General features: G+C 36.4%; 1 protein-coding gene across 9 annotated transcripts in view; it reads right to left on the bottom strand.

Moving 5' to 3' along the window:
- The window catches only part of LOC127433365 (PH and SEC7 domain-containing protein 3-like), a 204,532-nt gene that overhangs the window by 35,035 nt on the left and 148,015 nt on the right, over positions 1-21,482 (bottom strand). The window contains exon 1 of one of the 9 annotated variants that reach the window (XM_051685206.1): positions 3,697-4,027. The exons of the other annotated variants lie outside the window; for them this stretch is intronic. Coding sequence (XP_051541166.1) covers positions 3,697-3,867 — 171 coding nt within the window. The 5' untranslated portion in view covers positions 3,868-4,027. Of the gene's footprint in view, positions 1-3,696; positions 4,028-21,482 lie in introns of those variants that run through there. 9 annotated transcript variants of the gene reach the window in all.

The following is a 21,482-nucleotide window of genomic DNA, read 5'->3' as shown; positions in this document are numbered from 1 at the left end:
AAAGGAAACATCTGTTTACAACTTCTAAACTCTGTGCTTTTTTATCTGGCTTTTCCTCGATGTATATTTGGTTTGTGGGTGAAACAATACTTGAGACCTTTCTGATCTGTATGATATTTTAACCGTATGTTTGATGGTATGGTGTAGAGTCAATAGTCATATAAAAAACACCTGTTAACAGTTGGCCAAATTTATGGCCTAAGTTAGCCTATATGCTTTGTGAAGTCCAGTTTATGAACTCTCTAAAAAAAACTCAAACTCTGTTAATCCACATTATGCCACAAATGCTGTCAATTGAGCTTAACTTGTATTGAACCCGGAATATTCCTTTACTTTCTTGTATAAGCAGCCCTAATGTGATGGCAGGCAAAAATACAATGGATAAAAACAAGCTGGGGGTTTCCGTTAGCCGGTAAATACCAGTTTTTGACATATCAACGTCCTATAAATGTTTTTTTTTTTTTTTTTTAATATACATTATCACAAAGCATCAGCACCTCCTTTAGTTGATGACATAAGTGTACAGCGTGATGCCATGCCAATTATGACATGTGGTTTAAACTTTCCGACAGCTTGCAATAGCCTGCGTCCCGTCTTGCATACCCGCAGTGAGTTTAAAACAGCCTTGCATTGCCGTGTTCTGGAGGAGAAGGACACAAGGCTTAAGTGCACCACAAGCTGTAGAGAAACACTGAACACATTTGACTTCACGTCGACAGCAAAACTATGTAAAATTGGAGAAAAATTGTCATAAATATAAAGAGAAAGAAATAAGCTAACATAACCTAAGGATTTTTGTTATTTTAATATTTCTTTGTGAACGAAAAGATCCGTTTCAAATCTCAGTTCAGCTTTTTGCTTTGCCCTCTGTTATGGTTTTGAATGTTTTATTTTTATTTTTATTAGGCGAGTTGAACAAATAAGCCTGGGTATTGAAGCAGATTTCCCAATTTGATTTGATTCGGATTCACAAGCACTCGATTCAATTTGATTTAGATTCATATGGGTATATTTAATTTATAATGTCCCTTTTTCTTACATATGAAAGAAATCCTCTCCCAGCTAATGATGTTAATTATACAGGGGACCTTCTACATTCTGGAAATATAAATTTGACTAATTATATTTCATTGTTTTTCATCATTTTGATCTCATTTTAGCATTTAAAAATAAACAAATCCATGTATTCAATCAATAAATATGATAATATATTACATATGTAATTTTTTGTTACACGTTTATTGTTTAAAAACATAATTTGTACTATTTAAAGGTATTTATACTGATTTGTTGAACACATGTTAAAAACAGGTACTGCCTCTTTAAGACGGCATTTCTGTAAACAGCATCTTCAAACGAGCACATGTAAACGAGAGAGACTCAGATGGCTTTATCTCATCTGTCCTATGCATTATTAGCAAAATGTGTCATTTTTGTTGTTTTTTATCAACAACTGACTGTAAAGAACAAAAAGGATATTAAAAGAGACATTATTCAGTGACAAATGGGCCACGTGTATCTCGTCTTTGGACATGGAACAACATTTAAGGCCCAAACATACTCTACGCAAGTATGTGAACGCAGACGCACCTTACTACGCAAACTCGATTTCACATGTTGATGCGCTGTGAAATGTGTCAGCACTCAATTCATAACCCAACGCAAGTACGTGCTGCATTCTCAGCATTGCTGTAAGGGGCACTAGAGTGGATTTTCTTCTTTTAATCAACAACTATCATGGCGGACTCGAGCAGCAATTTGGGTTGAATCTTTTAGAAAAATACATAAGACTTTTTGACACCAGTCCATTCAAACAAACTTGTTTTTTTCTCCATGTCTCTCCCCACTCCTCAACTATCGACTCATCTATCACATCTGGTTTCATGGTCATGCCTAAAAAATCTATTGCCCCCTAAGGTCTAAGGTTTGTAACTGCCAGAGCAACGCAAGAGCGCACGTAATGTATGTACAACGGGACCACGTGTTGGCCAAGCGCTCGCGTCTGCATTTGCATACTTGCGTGAAGTACGTTTCGGCCTTAACTCTCAAAACACAGTGAACGGATACTCCACAAATACTGGTGAGTGAAATCTAAACATTTAGCAGCCAGTTGCCAAATATATAAATGTTAGTCACATAGCGCGAAATTTGGTTGCTAATGCGAGTGATTTTCTCTCACTGTAGTAGACAGTTATAGAGTAAGAGATAGATCTTGGGATTTAAGAATCGATATCGTTCAAACGAAAATCTATATTTTTATGACCCCTATATCTCACATATTATGCACAGTCCATTTTTTCCACTTTGTCTGGTAAACATTATAATTCCTGGACAAGATGGCTGGCACAAAAATTTCTTAGCGAAAACTCTAAGCTGGGAATAACTAGACTAGAAACTATATTTACTATGGATTTTTTTTTTTTTTTTTCCAGACCTGGAAAATCAATATGTTTCTGAAAATCACAATATTCCCTGATATTTCCAAGTTTTCCATCAATGTAGGAACCCTGTTGAAAACTTACTTGTATTAGTAAGTAAGTTAGTAAAATTATTAGTAAAACTTACCAAGTAAAACTTGTATTAGTAAAACTTACTTGTATTAGTACACTGGCAGAAGTTGTATGTTTAAAGTTTTTAAATGGTCAAAAAATTAAATATTTATTCAAATATTCTAAATTGGTGGTTATTGAACACAAGCTACTAAAGGTATTTATTAAAAAAAAAAAAAGGTCACATTTACCCACATGGGCACATTAAAGCCTCTGAATCCAATTAAAAAATCAGTTTCTGTTCAAGAAATCTAATGCTAAAACTTCACAAGCACACATTTCTGTTTACTACAAATACAGTATGTCTAATAATTTTGTTTTCAAAAAAAAAAAGAAAAAAGAAAAAGAGCAAAGCTTTAAATTAGTTTAACCAAAAGTGAAGTGCAAATGTTCATAGGTGTAGAAACACAAAGGCATGTTCACCTTACAGTCACAGCAGGATACCGCCCGCAGCGCGCACACACTACACGCTGTTAACAACCAACACACAGGTGTGAATGTGTGAGTGACTGAGTTACACTGCAAAGGGCAAAACTGCCATAAACGCTGTCTATGAATCATAAATCAACCACAGAAACGCTGCTAACCCCGGTCAAGGTGACACGTTAATACTTCCACAATAACCAATACTAACAACACCAGGCAAACGGCAAACGGCTGTCATCGGCTTCAGCTCCGCACATAAATCCAGTGTAAAGACACGGAAATCACTCGTCCATTGGGAAATGCAGCATTTGTTGAGTGTGAGTATTGAGCCCAGTGCTGCAGGCAAAAATGCATTAAACTACAAGAGCAGAGCTGCACTTAATAACTAGTTGTTTAAATTCACCAGAGCTTTAGATAACATGCTAAAACAACAGCCACATGTCATCATTAAAAACAGTGTTATAGCCAAAATCCATTTGTCCAGTCCACTAATCCCTGCTGAGCAGACCAGTGCTGTTTTACAAGTATATGTTGTGTTTTGGATGCTGGTTTGCTGGTCACTAGCTTAACCTGCCATTGTCAACCAGTTTTATCAGAAAGATCATCATTTTTGCTGCTAATCCAGCAAAACCAGCTTGGACCTGCACTAAGCTGCAACAACAACAAAAAAACAACAACAAAAAAATCATGTCCATTCCAGGCAAAAAAACACACATTTTACCTTGCCCTTTTTGGGTGGTCCCATGTTGAATTCAGCAGAATTGGACACTTTGAGGGACTTGGAGCGGTGCTGTGGCTGACGCCTGAGCGACTCCTCACGGCCGTACTTAACGGAGCCACTGGCCCGCATGCGGACCTTACCAGTCCCCTGAACACTGTTTACCCCGATCATGATGTCCAATTAAAGCCTCTTCACATGCACACGGCGCGAGAGAGGAGAATGAGCGTGACGAAGACAGAAAATGAGAGAAAATGAATAAGTGAGTGAGCAGAGCGTTGCAGAAATATCTGCCTGCCTTTAAGAAACGAGTAGTGCAGCTCTCTCACACATCCCTCGCTGAGTGTTTAGATACAGAGAGAGAGTTTCCCTGGAAGCAACACGTCACTGACTGGAGGAGTCAGAGAGAGAGAGAGAGAGAGAGAGAGAGAGAGAGAGAGAGCTCCTCCTCTTCTGAAGTGAGCCAATGTTGAGATGGATTAATTTATATTTTAAACAGCTGATGTGAGCTGCCCAGCACCTCAGGGCTGTGGTCTGGTGCATAACATCAGAGGATGTTAACCAGGAGATATCCAACACTAGCCAGAATACATTCAAGGAGCAAAGCAAGCAACAACTAAGCTAGGGATGTGCAAAACTACATATTTTCAAAATCAACTCTCCAGTCGCTGTACACAGAGTTTTAGAAATCTAATTTAAGACTTTTAAAACCCTATATAATCTGAAGAAATTAAATGAATACCATAAATCCATACCAGAACTACGGAGCCCCATAGAGGAAAGGGCGTGAATTCTTTTTTGAAATAGTTTTGCGTGCACTCGTAATAAATTTACCATGGTTTTTACTGCAGTAACCATATTTGAACCATGATATTCGTAGTAGTGAAACCACAGTGATAATACAGCAAAACAAAAACTATTGTAATAAAATAATAATTTTGTGGTCATTATGGTTTTTCTATACAAATACCATAGTTTAACTATGGTTTTACTAGTAATATTGTGTAAGTTAATAATTATAATAATAACAACAAGTGATAATTACAGTGATAATAATTAAGTCTAATATTTAATAATAATAATAATAATAAGAAGAAGAAAAATCTCCTTTGCAACAAATACAATCCAGAAAGAAAATGTAAAGTTAATCATGACTGCTACTAGGGGGATGAAATGTGACAGTCGTATGCATATGTCGGAGACAAGGTGGATTGACAGCTAAAGCACAGTGAGCTGTCAGCACATTAAAGCAAAAAACAAAAAAAACATATATGCTTGTATACATATATACAACGCAGCACTACCAAAAATTCTCTGCTTGGATCCACAAGTCAGTCGTAAAGTAAAATAAAGAGCAGTTTCATTGAGCCAGACTTTTGACTATTAGAATAGAAATGCAGCTTATTCTGGCCAAGAACTGCCAACTTAGACAGGAAGAGACAGTCTCATCGACATATAAAACAACCAACAATGGTTTGCTTTTAGGGGAAGATCAATCTAAAAATCGATGTTACCACAGTAAACAAAACCAAACTACACCACTACACAAAACTAGAAGCATGCGTTTGTATCTATAATCGTTTATTGTTAAAGCAAATGAATAAGATTCTAATTTATTTGGATTTTCTCCCCTTTTTCTCCCCAATTTGGTATGCCCAATTCCCAATGCGCTCTAGGTCCTCGTGGTGGTGTAGTGGCTCGCCTCAATCTCAGTTGCCTCCGCGTCCGAGACAGTCAATCCGCACATCTTATCACGTGGCTTGTTGAGCGCGTTACCGCGGAGACGTAGTGCGTGTGGAGGCTTCACGCTATTCTCCGTGGCATCTACGCATAACTCACCCCACCGAGAGCGAGAACCACATTAGAGCGACCACGAGGAGGTTAACCCAACGTGACTCTACCCACCCTAGCTACCGGGACAATTGGTTGCTTAGGAAGCCTGACTGGAGTCACTCAGCATGCCCTGGATTCAAACTTGCAGCTCCAGGTGTGGTAGTAAGCTTCTTTACTTGCTGAGCTACCCAGACCCCCTAAGATTCTACTTTTGAATGCAACAAGACATTTTCCTAAAAATCTTGAAGTGGATTATGATTATAACATCTCTGAAATGAGACAGGTTGTAGTTCTTCAAAAATGTCTGGCTTCAGGCAGCAATTCAAAGATAACTGGTGAGAAACCAATATCCTCAGTATGATTTGAGCAGGAATCAATAATTGAAACTATTCAGAGTGCATACTAATGCTCCACAAACACATTATGACTGGCTGAATTAATGCAAATGATGGCGATTTGGCTTGAGTGGACAGGTTTAATTATTCCAACACACCAGTTGTGGAACTGTAATGATATAAACAATAGACTCAACACTTCCTGTGATTTATATATGGATTATTACATCAATCTCAAACCCCCACTGCTCAGGAACCACAAACACTTTATTGAACAAACAACTGCGGTAAGTTATGGCACCATCACGTTATCATCACCTGCATTTTATGCCACATTTTTGCATACTGTAGCTTTATCCATAAGCAGTGAGGGATACACATGTAATAAATGAAAGGAATTAGTTAGGCTGACAGGAAAGTTTACAGCGTTAGAGACGCCTATCCGAACGGAGCTCAGTGAGAAAGAGAATCTGTTAGATACTGTTTCAGATGTGGATAGTACAGCGAGCCATGTACACTCTTCAGTTCTGGCAATAGAGCCCCCGCAGCTGGGTGACTGGGTGACAACCAGGCGTCATTGTCGAAAGACAATACCACTCTCGATACCACTTTCCCGTTCCTGATAGGAAACAGGTTCTGTCCACTCAGTGACGCACTGACTAAAAATATTGTTGAAAGTATCCTGGTTATAGGGGATTCTATTTATTAGGAACATGAAAATAGAGACTCCAGCCACATTAGTCAAATGTGTCGCAGGGGCCAGAGCGCCTGACATCAGAGCAAATTTAAAAGTGCTGGCCAATGGTAAACGTAGATTTTTCTAAGATTGTTATTCATGTCGGCACTAACAATGTCCGGCTTCACCAGTCAGAGATCACTGTAGATAATATTAAAGAGGTATGTGAACTTGCAAAAACAATTTCAGACACTGTAATATGATCTGGACCCCTCTCTGCTTATCACGGTGACGAGATATAAAGTAGATAATCGTCACTGAATGGCTGGTTGTCTGACTGGTGTCTGAAGAATAGCTTAGGATTTATAGACAATTGGAAAAGTTTATGGAGTAGACCTGACCTGCTAAAGAAAGATGGACTTCATCCCTCCAGGGAAGGTGGCGCTCTCCTCTCTAGTAATTTGGCTCATAGTCTTAATAGTGTTATTGTTTGACCCACAAGCCCAGGTCAGGAAGCAGACAGACTGGCTTAAACTGTCAGCTAGCTGCCTTGTGATGTCACACATAATATAAACTACAACACATAGAGCCTGTAACACCTGTGTGTTCCCTGAACTCTCATACACAAAACTTTTAAGTCATTTAAAGCTGCACTACGTATCTTTGTGCTCTATATCCGTGTTTTGGCACTGCTCTTCTGGTGGATGAATCTCATGATATGAGCTTTGCCTATGTGTGATCATAACTGGAAATATTCAGAGCTGAAGTCATAACTTCTATTTTCTATAACGTGCTATTTTCATGTTTAAATAATGTTATACGATTAAACATTTAAAACTGAAATATTACTTGCTTTGATGAAGATAAACAACACTCGTATTCACATATTTTGAATTAATGAATTTTACACTTATAGCGCTTTTCTGACACTACACTCAAAGCACTTTTACACAGAGAACAGGGGACTAAATCCCCTCAATCACATCCAGTATATTTTAATATTATTCAGTGTTAAATCTACTATAAATGTTTTTTTTTGTACTACACTTTTCTATTTAACACGAGTTCAGTAGAAGACTTTATTATTGTTATATTATATTGTACAGCCTCAGTTGATAATGTAAGTGAACAGTAATACTACAGCAAGCAGTATGTTGTCTACGCAATGCTCACAACACATTAAGCTAAAAACATAAAACAAGGATTCAATAATGTTGGGGATAAAATATACTTTATTAAACATGAAAATAATATGCTTAAATATGCAATATATCAGTTACAAGAAGTCAATTTCAGAAGTCATAAATATAAGCAAACGTCACAGTAACTTCCCCCGACAATGCAGATACATCACAATCGGTTAACACGAGTAATGCTGATTCATACAAGCATGACAAGCAATATAAGCTTCAACAACCCTATCAGACAACATATCCAAGCATTATAGCAGGTAAACAACTTCGCCAAATGGATAACAGATAAACATCCATCCAGATTGTTGCGATGCTGTCCTGAACTGTGTGCGTGTGCCAGACTGAACTGTAGTTTCTTTCTTTTTAACAGCGACTCGCAAACAAAAACAGTGCATTACCGCCATCTACTGTGAACATGGGAACGAGACTGCCGGTTCTTCTTTCCTATGTTTACGAACATAATGTAATGACACAAGGATGTACGTCATAAGCCAGCAATTTTGCGCCAAATCCGACCTGACAGCTCAAAATTTTTATAGGCTTACTGTAGTGAAGTAAAAACATTGTTTTGAATACTGATTGTTTATGTACTCAATCAATAATGGCAATTTGTTCAATTTTAACCAAAAATATCGTATGTAGTGCAGCGTTAAAACAATGTGATTGATGTCAAACTAGAAAATGACAAATATTTAAGATAACACTGAATAAAATTTGGGCTATTAAACGTTAGATCTCTTTCATCCAAAACACTATTTGTAAATTAAATTATTACAGATCATAGTCTGGATACAGTGTTTGACTGAAACCTGTCTTAAATTGGATGAATCTTTTAGTTTAAACGAGTCTACTCCCCAAGGTTATTTTTATAAACATGAGCCTTGAATGAAGGGTCGAAGAGGAGGTGTTGCAACAATTTATAGTGATGTTTTGGTGTTACTCAGAGATTACGATACAAGTTTAATTCTTTCAAAGTGATAGTGCTTAATGTGACATTGTCCGATATAAGTAAAAAAAATCTCTGCTTTTTGCTGTTACTACTGTATACAGACCACAGGGCCCTTTACAGACTTCCTTAGAGAATTTGCAGATTTTCTGTCAGATTTAGCAGTAACTCTGGATTAGGGTTGCTCTTCGGTACGATTCCAGGTATGATACCAGGTAACTCGGTATTAATACTAAATCGACACTTCAACAACAAACAAATAGCCTCAGATTACTGATGAAATTACACAGAAAAAGACTTGATTAAAAGAACTGCATTGAGTCTTCCAGTTGCAAATTCTGCATTTTCCATAAAAAAAAATTCTGGATTGCATGTTTTAATTAAATGTTATCATCAAATATAAATCATACATTTTCAACAAAAACAATTGTTTTTTATTTTTTTTGGGCAAATAAAATGTTGCACAATAGAGCTTCACAGTATAAAATGAAAAAATCTGATTACCTGTGGCACAAGGCTGCTACGGCTGAATCACAGTGTGCTGATATTCAGTGCATTTGTTTTTGTGATATTGCTTACATGTAATAATTATAATAATAATAATAATAATAAATATTAATGATAATAATACAACCATTTATTATTGTTGTTATTCGTAGTATTATTGCTATTACTTTGAATATTAAATTTTTCTATATAATAGTCATATTTTTCTGTCTTAATGTCTTCAATTTCATACATTGAGTTAAACAGAGCTTTTATTTTGGCAGAACATTTATTTTGATGGACCTTTGAGTTTCTTCTGTGTAGTAGTTTTAAATAAGTTCCGCATTCTAAATGAAATGCTGAAATAGTCGCGAACTGAGATCTCAGAGCTGCACCTAAAGAGTTCATACACTAAACACACCGCATTATGTACAGCACGTGCGATCTGTTTTTGTATGTGTGTGTGTGTGTGAAGTATGACAGATAGCAGAGGTTTATTCTGAAGCATGCAGCACGTGTAGACTGCATATTATTTAATTAAATGACTAAGGATGCACCGATACCACCTTTTCTCTGCCGATACCGATCCCGATCCGAAACCAATGTTGTTTTTTTGCATAATCAATTTAGAATATCTTTACATTATTTTGTGGAACTAATTGGGAGTACTCTTTAATATGTAAAGAAACACAAACCTCTAACTACACATTATTTCAATATAAATGTATAGCTTATTAAGAAACACTTTATTATTAACTAGTATGCTGGATAATGTAGCCGCAAAATTAACAGTAATTCCAGTCTTCAAGTCTTCAGCAGAAAGAAACCAGTGTTTTATTTTTACCTTTTTTTTTCTTTTCTTTTTTTTCAAAAATGTTTCAACTTACATCTGGACTTTAAAGAAACCTCTACCTCTTTTTTGTTCTGTTTAACTGTAAGACATCAGTCCACTTTTCATTCACACAGTTATTTTTTGGAACCCATTCAACTTAAATATTGTAAACAAATACTTATGATGACAATAATAATAATAATAATAATGAATTATTAATATTATTATTATTATTGACTTTTAATTGTAATTTTAAATGCAACAGTAATATATTTAATTTGTGCACTTTTTAAACCCTCACGCTTTTATTTTGACATTATGAACTCTCCAGGAAGTCCTGTATGTGTCTGTTTGTAGGCAAGTTCACAGTAGTTTAATTCGCTTCTTATTCAAATTCTAGTAAAATGCACCTCTGGTGCCATTATAAATGCATATTAAGTGAACCAAACTATTGAGCATCTACATCGGAGATGTTGTTCGTGAGTAGCGCTCAAATATTGCGCACCACGTGAAGGCTAAAAATAGCTGCGAGTGTGTGTGTAAACAGAGCAGCGCCATTCACTGACGCGCTGGAGCTGCGCATGCATTTTATATATTTACTTATTAAACACAGCCGAGCTATCGCACGTCTTCAAGTGGCTTTGAATAAAATGCACGAGTCATATGAACTGCTTTAATGGTGTTTTAATGGTTCTTTTATGTCATTTTTGGAGCTTGACAGTATTGAACATGACTAACACACAGTATCGGATTTGGATCGGGCTCGCAAGTCTGGAAATAGTCCAGCTAGTAAAATATATACATGTTTATATAAAATAGCATGTCAACTAATATGTAAGTAAAACTAAATGACTTACTCATCTGAAACTGTATCCTCGGCTAGATCAAATCGCTCTTCAAAATGCAAACGTTCCTCGTCGGATTCCTGCTCTTCTTCTGAGGAAAATGTGAACTCTTTGTCACTATCAAGGACCATCTGTAGAGCTTCCTCACCTGTGTAGAGTGCCATCTTCCAAACGCGCAGGAAAGGGAATGAATCTGATGATGAACTTGATGCTTTTTAAGGCATTGTTGGGGGCGTTTACCATTTCCATTGATCGCCTCAGCTCATTACCGTATGAATAGCGCCCTCTGCTGGTGGGTGTGATCACATTAGCGATAATGAGCTGAGCCTGGAGAAACTGTACTGGAGAAAAGTATTCGCTGAGTTTCAGTTCATTTTTGTGACGTGTTTCAGAAAGATGCTCGCGGAGACAGAGACGGCTGAAAGCGCACTGTTTATTTTCTTTATTTTACAAAAGCACAAGGTTTTGTTGTTATTGTGAGTGTACACAAATAAAAGTAGACCCTTTATAGTTTGTTATGATGTCTTACACTTATCTGTATGCCCAAAAATGATGGAGTATTTTAAGTTGTTTCCGCTGTTATGAGGAAAAAATACAGCAGGACCCGCCGGCACATCCGTCGACCCCAGAGGGTTAAAGGGGAGTTCACACTTACAGCAATTTGCAGTAACAAAGCAACCAGAAGTTATTCATTGTCCATGGGAGCTGGGAATTTGAGGTGACATGAACTGATTGGCCAAACAAAGAATCCTTTTGCTGTTTAGAGTCATGTGCTGTCACATAAACATGTGTGATATTTCACAATACCAAATTCAGTGCTGGTAGATCGGCCCATAGTAAATTGTCATTGGTCCATAATTCCACTTTCCTTGGCTATATACTAAACATAAAACATGTTCTTAACAAAATCCCGGGAGATTCAGGGAGAAATTTGCAGCTGCAAACTTGTCATGTTGCGCCTGGTTACGACATAGTGAACGCTTATAACTGCTTGTCTGTGGGTCCTTTTCAACATGCATTGAACAGATTGTGATATATTGAATTAAAACACTTTACAACTGCTACTGGCAGCGGCTCTAATTGAATGAAATCCTAACAGGGTCTGTTGCTGACCATAAACTCATCTCATTTTATACCCTCATTAAAGCAGCGCAGCAGGGTAATGTGCAGTACATACTGTATATAATGTACAGCTTTTTAGGTATCCTTGATATTCAAGGATTAAGAACATTTGAGAAAAGAACAACATTTTAAAAAGATTTACTCTAGATGACATTTTTGGCTATTTTCAGAGTGACACAGTATTAATTACTGTAATGATATTTATGGAAGTCGGATCCTGTCTCGGAATAAAAAAATAAAAAAAAGGTAATTCTCTGATAGGTACCTCAACTGATAGCTAGCAACGGCAAGATCATGGGTTCAATTCCCAGGGAACACACAAACTGATAAAAATGTATTCCCCTGAATGCATAAGTCGCTTTGAATATAAGCGTCTGCCAAACGTATAAATGTTAATCTCGCAATTGTGACTTTATATCACATTTCTATCACATACATATTTCAACTTTTTATATCGCATCTACATCTCACAGTTGCAACTCTATTTTTCAGCATTGTGACTTCATGTCCTGGAATTGTTTTTATCTCGCAATTGCAACTTAATATTCAAATTGCAGTTTCAACATTATATTTTGCAATTTCGAGTTTACATCTCAGAATTGCGACTTCATATATGAGCATTGTGAATTTATATCTAGGAATTTCGTTTTTATCTCGCAATTGCAAATTATATATCTCAAAGTTGTGACTTTATTTCTTGGAATTTTGAGTTTATATCAAGAAATTGACTTTGCATCTCACAGTTTGCAATTCAAACTTTTTATTTCAGCATTGTAACTTTAGATTTAGGTATTGTAAGTTTTTATCTCACAATTGCAACATTAATTTCTCACAATTGCTGAGGTGAAGTTGGTTTCACATTCATTATTCACTTTCTCAATAGCTTTCAGCTGATGCAAAAAAGTAATATTAGATATAAACTCACAACTGTGAGAACTAAAGTTGCAGTTGCAAGATATACAGTCACAACTGTGAGATATAAAGTCAGAATTACCTTATTTCCCCTCTGTGGTGGGATTAAGGCACCATAGATATTCTTCATACTTTCTAGTTAGGGTTTATTTGTAAAGCTCAAACACTTTCTAACACTAAAGCTCTGATCGATCACATCAGCCTTACACAGGTAATTTCCATTGCCAAAATATAGTAAGCTCGATCAAGAATTTTGCCTGATGGACTTTTGTTGGCGCAGACATTTCTTTACACTAATTTCTAAGTTTCTGTGAACTTTGACACACAAATTTGCAGTGCTGACCAATAGCAAGTTGGTCTGGCAATGACCGGTTTGGGTGGTCTTTTGTATGTACATGAAATTACACCTTGACAGGGGTGAATGTGACTGAGTCTTTAGGTGTGCCATCTGTTTTTGATATATAAAAGTTTACGCAATTTAAGTAATTTACAATCATAGGTTGAAAATCTCCCACTGTTTTACATTAATATACATATATATATATATATATATATATATATATACACATGCATACACACTGGTGGCCAAAAGTTTGGAATAATGTACATATTTTGCCGTTTTGGAAGGAAATTGGTACTTTAATTCACCAAAGTGGCATTTAACTGATCACAAAGTATAGTCAGGACATTACTGATGTAAAAAACAGCACCATCACTATTTGAAAAAAGTCATTTCTGATCAAATCTAGACAGGCCCCATTTCCAGCAGCCATCACTCCAACACCTTATCCTTGAGTAATCATGCTAAATTGATCATTTGGTACTAGAAAATCACTTGCCATTATATCAAACACAGTTGAAATCTATCTGGTTCGTTAAATGAAGCTTAACATTGTCTTTGTGTTTGTTTTTGAGTTGCCACAGTATGCAATAGACTGGCATGTCTTAAGGTCAATATTAGGTCAAAAATGGCAAAAAAGAAACAGCTTTCTCTAGAAACTCATCGGTCAATCATTGTTTTGAGGAATGAAGGCTATACAATTCTTGAAATTGCCAAAAAATTGAAGATTTCATACAAAGGTGTACACTACAGTCTTCAAAGACAAAGGACAACTGGCTCTAACAAGGACAGAAAGAGATGTGGAAGGCCAGAATATTTCTATTTATATATATTAGTTACATGTTTATTGTTTACATGCATAATTTGTACTATTTACAAGTATTTACACTGATTTGTAGTACAAGTGCTAAAACGGTACGGTCTCTTTAAGAATAGTGTCAGTTCAGTGAGCATCTCACTTGAAAGTGCTATGTGTGATTAGAATTCAATGTTTCAATATCTTTTCAATATCAATGTTTCAATATTTTTATAACAACTGACTGTAAAGAACAGAAAGGATATTAAAAGAGACATTATTCAATGACAAATGGATTGTGTGGATCTCGTCTTTGGACACACATTACACGGAATGAGTCAAATCAAACTTTTACTCTCAACACACAGTGAAAGGATCTCGCTGCTGCACTTCATCACTATACTAAAATCACTCCTGAGTGAAATATCAACATTTACCAGACAGTGGCCAATCACAGACACTTTTAGTCGCATAGCAGTGGTGGCTCAGTGGTTAAGGCTCTGGGTTACTGATCAGAAGGTTGGGGGTTCAAGCCCCAGCACTGCCAAGATGCCACTGCTGGGCCCTTGACCCATGGCTGACCCTGCACTCTGACCCCAGCTTAGCTGGGATATGTGAAAAACAAATAAAATTTCACTGTATATATGCAAAGAATGTATGTATAATGTGTGACCAAAATAAAGGCTTCTTCTAGCATGCAATTTGGTTGCATATGCAAGTAATTTATGTGCATTGTTGAGGGTTGCGCATATAGTAAAAGATTGATCTTATGATTTAAGAATCGAGATCCGGATTGTTCAAATGAAGATGGTAATTAATCAGAAAACCGATATTTTCCCCCAGTCCTAATTTTAACATCCAAAAAATTACACACATCACCTTTAAAAACATGATTTGAGCAAGTGATTAATATGATTCAGATGTAAGTCATGCAAGATTACTCTGTGTACCAGTGAATGCATTGTGAACTACATCGATTCATCACATTAACAGGAATCTCAAAATTTCAGTGTTTCAATGGCTGATTAACTTATGCCTCTGTCCTGAGATTCTGTTATTGAATATTCTTCAGGTAGGGTACTGTTACCTTCAACAACTAGCTAAAGGTCATATGCAGATTTCTCAGCTGTTATGTAAAGTGAAGTGCAGGACCCCTTGTAGAAAATGAAAAACGAATGTGAAATGCTCAATATGGCAGATTTGACACATTACTGAACCATCATCTTGTTTTGGAGAAGTATTATTAATTGTGATTCAAGTAAATAATAAAACCACCATATCTTATATGTGATTATAAGAATAAAATAATTTATTACTGGAGATGTGGATTCTCCTCCGCATGTGTACAGCAGAAGTCATCTTAAGATTGCCACTGTGATTTTCAAACTAATTTACAGTTAGTAATCTTTTAACTCCTGATTTAACACTTTATTTTCAGACAGAGGATCTGAGTTATCTCACCAGCATTTATAAACCTGACACCTATCAATCATTCTACTGGGACCCTGCCATTAGGACAAATAAACACTATTAATTAAAAAGGTTAATATTTTCTCTGTTTTAAAGGTGCTTTAAGTTTGTTAGGAATGACACCAGAGGTGGACAAAGTACACAACTCCATTACTTGAGTGAAAGTACAGATACTACTGGTCAAATATTACTCCATTACAAGTGAAAGTTGTAAAGACAGATTTTTACTTAAGTAAAAGTACAGAAGTACTTGGTTTTAAAAGTACTTAAGTATCAAAAGTAAATTTCCTTTTTTATGTCAACGCATTGTTTTATTATTGTTGCATTGTTGTATGTAATACTTACAATACCTTATGCCTCTGAAGCAACCTACTGATTACACTGACTAGCTTGTAGTATCTGTGGAATAAAGAGCTTTTAGAATGTTACAAAACTTATAGAAATGAAACAACTGAATTGACAAAAAAGACATAATCATCTTCATTTTTTTATTTAACACTCCTAATCACCCCCACAAAAGCAGTATGGTAGTGTTCTCACACAGCTCTGGCAGAACATGATAACTGCTCTCTCTGGCTCAGCAGCAGCACCAACGCAGGTCTGAATGTTCCGATATGATTTTTGTCAACGGTTTAAAAGACAGGCGAATCGTTATCATTTTGGAAAGAGATCGTGTGGGTGTTTGAATCGAGATCGTGATCTTTTTATGATTTAATCGTGCAGCTCTACACATAACTATAGTAATTATGCAAGGTAAAAAAAAAACTAAAAAAAACTATAAAAGTTACAAGATATTAACTTATTTATCTCTTAAGCTCATTTACATTTGAATTCACGCTTTTGCATGCTAACTAACGTTATTGTCGAACCTTACCCATGCGTTAGCGGTGTATCCACAAGGCTATGGCAACTAGGCGGGCAAATCCATAAATTATTTGACCGACCATACTTCATACTGAAACTTTAGCTCTAAAGCACAGATCATTTCAAGCTTTCACAAGAAATTAAAAGTTTACATACTTCAATATGTTCGTTTTAGGCAAACAAAGCAAACATTTAAAACGAAACGAATCTTTAACATTTTCAGAAAACTGGAACATATTTTCTAAGTATGGCTTAGCACTGCGCCGAGGAACTGCCGTCTTCCATTTTGCCAACTGATCAGTGTTCAAAAAATGCTGGGAAATCATTGAACTTCACGACACGTGACCCTACAAGAGTAATTATTGATAGGCTGTCTGTCACCTGCAAAAAACCGAATGTGCTGAACTCTACCTGTGGTTCCTCTGTTAGGACACCTGTGTGAACTTACAGTGAACAGACTTCATACATCCACTAAAAATTACCACAACACCAGTTCATTCAATGTCATTGAGCAAAAATCACTCTGAGAAAAGATCCAGTTGCATTTGAGACATGTATATAACACTCATTTTTATATATTGTTATCTGATGCAATGACATTGACATTTTTTTAGTGTGACTTAAAGGAATGTTCACTTCCATTGTAATTGTCTCACTGTAACCCATAATTTTGCTTTTTTAAAAGAAAAGGAAGGGACGAGTCAAAATAATTTTTTTATTTAATAAATATTATGCCACAAATGCTCTTAATTAAGCTTAACTTGCACTGAATGTTGAACATTCCTCTGTATATACAGTCACTGTATATACACTGATCATGCCATCAAATTCATGAGCAGTCTTGTGACTCCTATATAATCCGATATTCAGACATTTTTCAGACATCCACATCACAAACTTAAATTCAGTTAAGGTGAATACAGGGTTGAATTCATCACAGGTCAGTGAGTCTTACTCAAGCACTTGTGTATGTAAAAATATTCTGATGAGAATAGACGTGTGATCGGTGTGTGATTACACAGAAGCATGAAGTCATTTATGTCTGTTTTACAGGCTAGACCTTCAGCAAATCTAAACATCTGACAGCTTTAATTCTCTTCAGAAATATACCATGACAAAAGCTTGAGGTGATCTGAACATTACCCTCAATGAACATTTAAAATGCTTTTAAATACCTGTTAGCTGCTCAGAATTATATTGTTATTTAACGGTGTAAATTACAAAAATTGGTACAAAATTCTGTTCGTCATATGGACGGATACATCTTGTTATTTTCTGAAGTTTCTGGAGAAAATGTGAATGGTGTTTTTAAGTTGTTGATAATAAGAATAGAAACAATATATTTTAATGTAATGGCAAAATATTAAATATTTACAAATATATACAAGTAGTTTGAGAGTGTAGGGAGAGCGACTAGATTGTGTCATTTACAGTGCATCATGCAAGTGGGCGGTCCCTGCAGCGCTTGTTTGGTGCACTTTGTTGGACGGGATTCTCTGATTGGAGTTTTTCTCTTCAGGATCATGAGTAGTGTAATTGTAGTTTAACAGAAACATATACCATCAACCTCGGAGATCACGGTAGTCGGTTATCGTAAATATTTAATTTGCATTTTTTTAAAATGAACGGGATTTTTACTTCCAGAATCGTCTATGTACACATGTGTCAGTTAGAAGTTTTTGTCTTGCTCTCTCATCAGCGTCTCGCATCATAAGTGAGCAGTGCATTTTAAAATGCTGTGTCAAAAGCTCGATTTGGAAAAGCGCATCTTGAGATTCCCACATTTCATCTAAAAGCACTGGGCTCAGATAAATGCCGTTCCCATGGTGATGTAGAGTCTGAGTCACAAATGCAGCTTCACAACTGGGTTCAACCAAATACCACTACTACCTTTGATAAATACAACCATTTTTATGGTATTACTAAAAATAAAGTACTACCGTATGAAAAACACTGTGGTACCACCGGTATGTGGAAGCTTGAGTACCGTAGTAGTACCATGGCGCCGGTGTACTGTGCAAAGTACTAGGGCTGTCAAATTAAAATTTGAATATCCATTGAATTTAAGAAAAAAATTGCACATTTGAATGCTAAAACTGTGCATTTGAATTTTGGATGTGTGTCAACCACTGACAACTTCAGATTGATCGGATTCTTGTGCTAAAAGAAGGCTAGACACAGCACAACAAATACAGTTTAACAGAAATCAGGTGTCTCAAGATGCTTTTTAAAGTTATTTTTAATTTGACACATCTAAAAAACAGAGCTTCTGCACGAAATGCTGAATAAACAAAAACAAAGGGAAACAAAGATGAGCCCTAACCTGGGCTCATAGTCTGAGCCGCTTCACCACCGAGTTTAGCCGAATACCACTGCGATCTGTGAATATTGCTACTCTACATACAACTGTAATGAATGAAAAACAAATGTGTTATTTCATTGTTATTATGAAGCTTGAGTCTGGAGTAGTAGGAATAATGCGAGTGTAACACCATATGAACTGTCTATTGAAGCTAAAACTTTTTAGTTATTTTATGCACATAAGTTGAAAATGAAATGCTCTTTTTTTTAATAGCCAGAAATGTTCTTTGCAATAATATAACATGGTGCTGTATTGTTTATGTATTCAATGCGCCCTCTTGTGGACAAAAGAAACAACGTCCATTTAAAAATCAGTTGACTTTTGAAAATATTTAAGGTAAAAATTTGAATTTAGTTTCTCTGCCCTATTAACAGGCCTACAAAGTACTGGAACAAAAATGTAACAGCAAAATACATTTGTTTGCTCAAAAAATAAAAGATTTCCTCTAGTTTATGGACCCATGCTTTTTCCTTAAAGTCATCATGAAAACAATTTCACTTCTGCATTGTGAAAAATTTCAACTTGATTTTTTCCATGGAGAATTGGCTGGTGAAAAGTGTTCTCTACATGACAAGATGTTTCAAAATTAGAGACCTTGGTGAGATCAGTTGAAGAGGACATATGTTTCAGAGGCGGATCAAGTTATTAAATTTTAACAAAATATAACAAACATTTTTGTCTTCAGAATGATGTGTACTTATGAATTGTGCACAATAACTCCAGGGATATGTAAACAAGGTCACTCACTATTTCATTAAAGTTGCTTGTGGTGAGCAGGGTGGAGCTGAGCGGCGTCTGTGCAGAGTGAGGCTGGGAAGATAAGTGGCAAATGACTTCCACCTGCACGCCACACCGGCCTCACGTTCCAGCGAGGGGAGGCGGGAGTATTTAAGGAGAAGAGACAGCAGCAGATGGGAGAGAGATGCACGAAGCTTGTCCGTGTTCTTGTGTGTGTTTTATGATTTGACGTACAGTTGCAATCGAAATTATTCAACCCCCCCCATGACAGTAAGGATTTACAAAGGTAAGCTTTTCTAATGACCCAGAATTTTTATATATCAGTTGAGTGACACATTCAAAGTCATAGTGTGAATATATAACCTAATATTTCTAAATAGCAGGATTTTTTTTAAAAATACAGCCATGTTATAATTATTCAACCCCTATTGCATGTAGCTGTTTCTTAAATATGTAAGGCTACACAAGTAATTGTTTTAAAACAAAACTAAGTCATCAATCTGCAATGGCACTTAAGTTTTAATATGTAAGTTTAGCGTTGTAAGCAAAAATGTATTTCTATGCAGAATTTTTTTTAAAAATAAGCTGTCTCAAAAGCTAATAGAGGAGATTATTTCATTACACAAGAAAGGTCATGGCTAAAAGTACATTTCCAAGGCACTTCAATTTCCAATAGACAAAGTTCACCAAGGGAAATGTTGACTTGAATTTTCAAGAAGTAATAGGAAAGAAGTAGGAAAGACCTGTGGAGTCCTGGAAGAAGGTTTTATAGACGTATGACACTAAACTGAAATGAGTTTTAGACCCATGGGTCAGCAGTACATCTGGAGTAAGATGACAAGGTGATGATAAGAATGACACCATCCCCACAGTCAAGCATGGAGGTGGGTCAGTCCTGTTGTGGGGGTGTTTTGCAGCTGCAGGAAACGGCTATCCTGACTATGTGACTGACACCATGGATTCTTTCAGGTATCAGGCCATTTTGGCATGAAAAATGTGATGCCTTCAGTGTGTAAATTGAAGCTCGGTGATCACTTGACTTTCCAGCAAGACAATAACACCAAGGATACATCCAAGTTGTCCAAAATCTGGTTCAGTGATAGGTCGTGGAATGTCTTTAAATGGCCCTTTCAGTCCATCATTAAAATCCCATTGCAAACCTTTGTTGGGATTTCAAGGAAGCAGTGGCAGCACAGACACCAAAGTATGTCAATGAGCTGGAAGCTTTTGCTCATGAGAAATGTGTAAAAATTCTAATAGAGAGGTGTCCGAAGCCTGAGAACACTTACCTGAAACATTTATTTGCTGTTATTAATGATAAAGGATGTTCCACAAATGATTGACTTTAGGGGTTGAATATTTTTGACATGACATTTGTGGAGAGAATTAGTTATTTTTTTATTTGGGTAAACTGAACTCTTTGTTCTCAAAATCACTCAAATGTGTATTAAAAACTTACTTTGGCTGTTTACTGAGGTTTTAGTTGATGTGTTTTAATTAACATCACCAGAATGTATTGCTGGTCAGGGGGGTTGAATAATTTTGATTGCAACTGTAGCTGGCTGAAAAGCAGTGCGTGTTTTTGTTTCTTTATACACTGAAAAGTGTTATTAAATGTCTATGTGTTTGTCAAGTCGGTCCCAGCTTCCTCCTTTGCCATCGTTAATTGTTACAGTGCTGTAAGTGATTTTTATATAAACTGACATGTAGAGAACATCCTTATTACCTATCAGATATCACTGAGATTGGTGCCATGAAATATCACACCTGTCTCTGTAACAGCCCTAAGCTCGAAACAGCAGGGGAAAGACGTTCACAGGGCAGCCCATATTTGCTCATGCAGGTGCCGGTACGCTGTCATGCTCCCGCAAAATGCTCAGGGTCTTGCGACTCCAGGTGTGGTAGTCAGCGTCTTTACTTGCTGAGCTACCCAGGACCCCCACTGTTCTGTTTCAAAGGTGCTATATGGATTTGCCAATTTAACAGTTCCTGCAGATACCAACCACGAAACACAAAAGGACAGAATTATCTATCGATAT

This window comes from Myxocyprinus asiaticus, chromosome 43 (genome assembly GCF_019703515.2).
Source record: "Myxocyprinus asiaticus isolate MX2 ecotype Aquarium Trade chromosome 43, UBuf_Myxa_2, whole genome shotgun sequence".
Taxonomy (NCBI): Eukaryota; Metazoa; Chordata; class Actinopteri; order Cypriniformes; family Catostomidae; genus Myxocyprinus; species Myxocyprinus asiaticus.
Note: the sequence above shows the minus strand (reverse complement) of the source record. Positions and strands in the feature narration are given on the sequence as shown.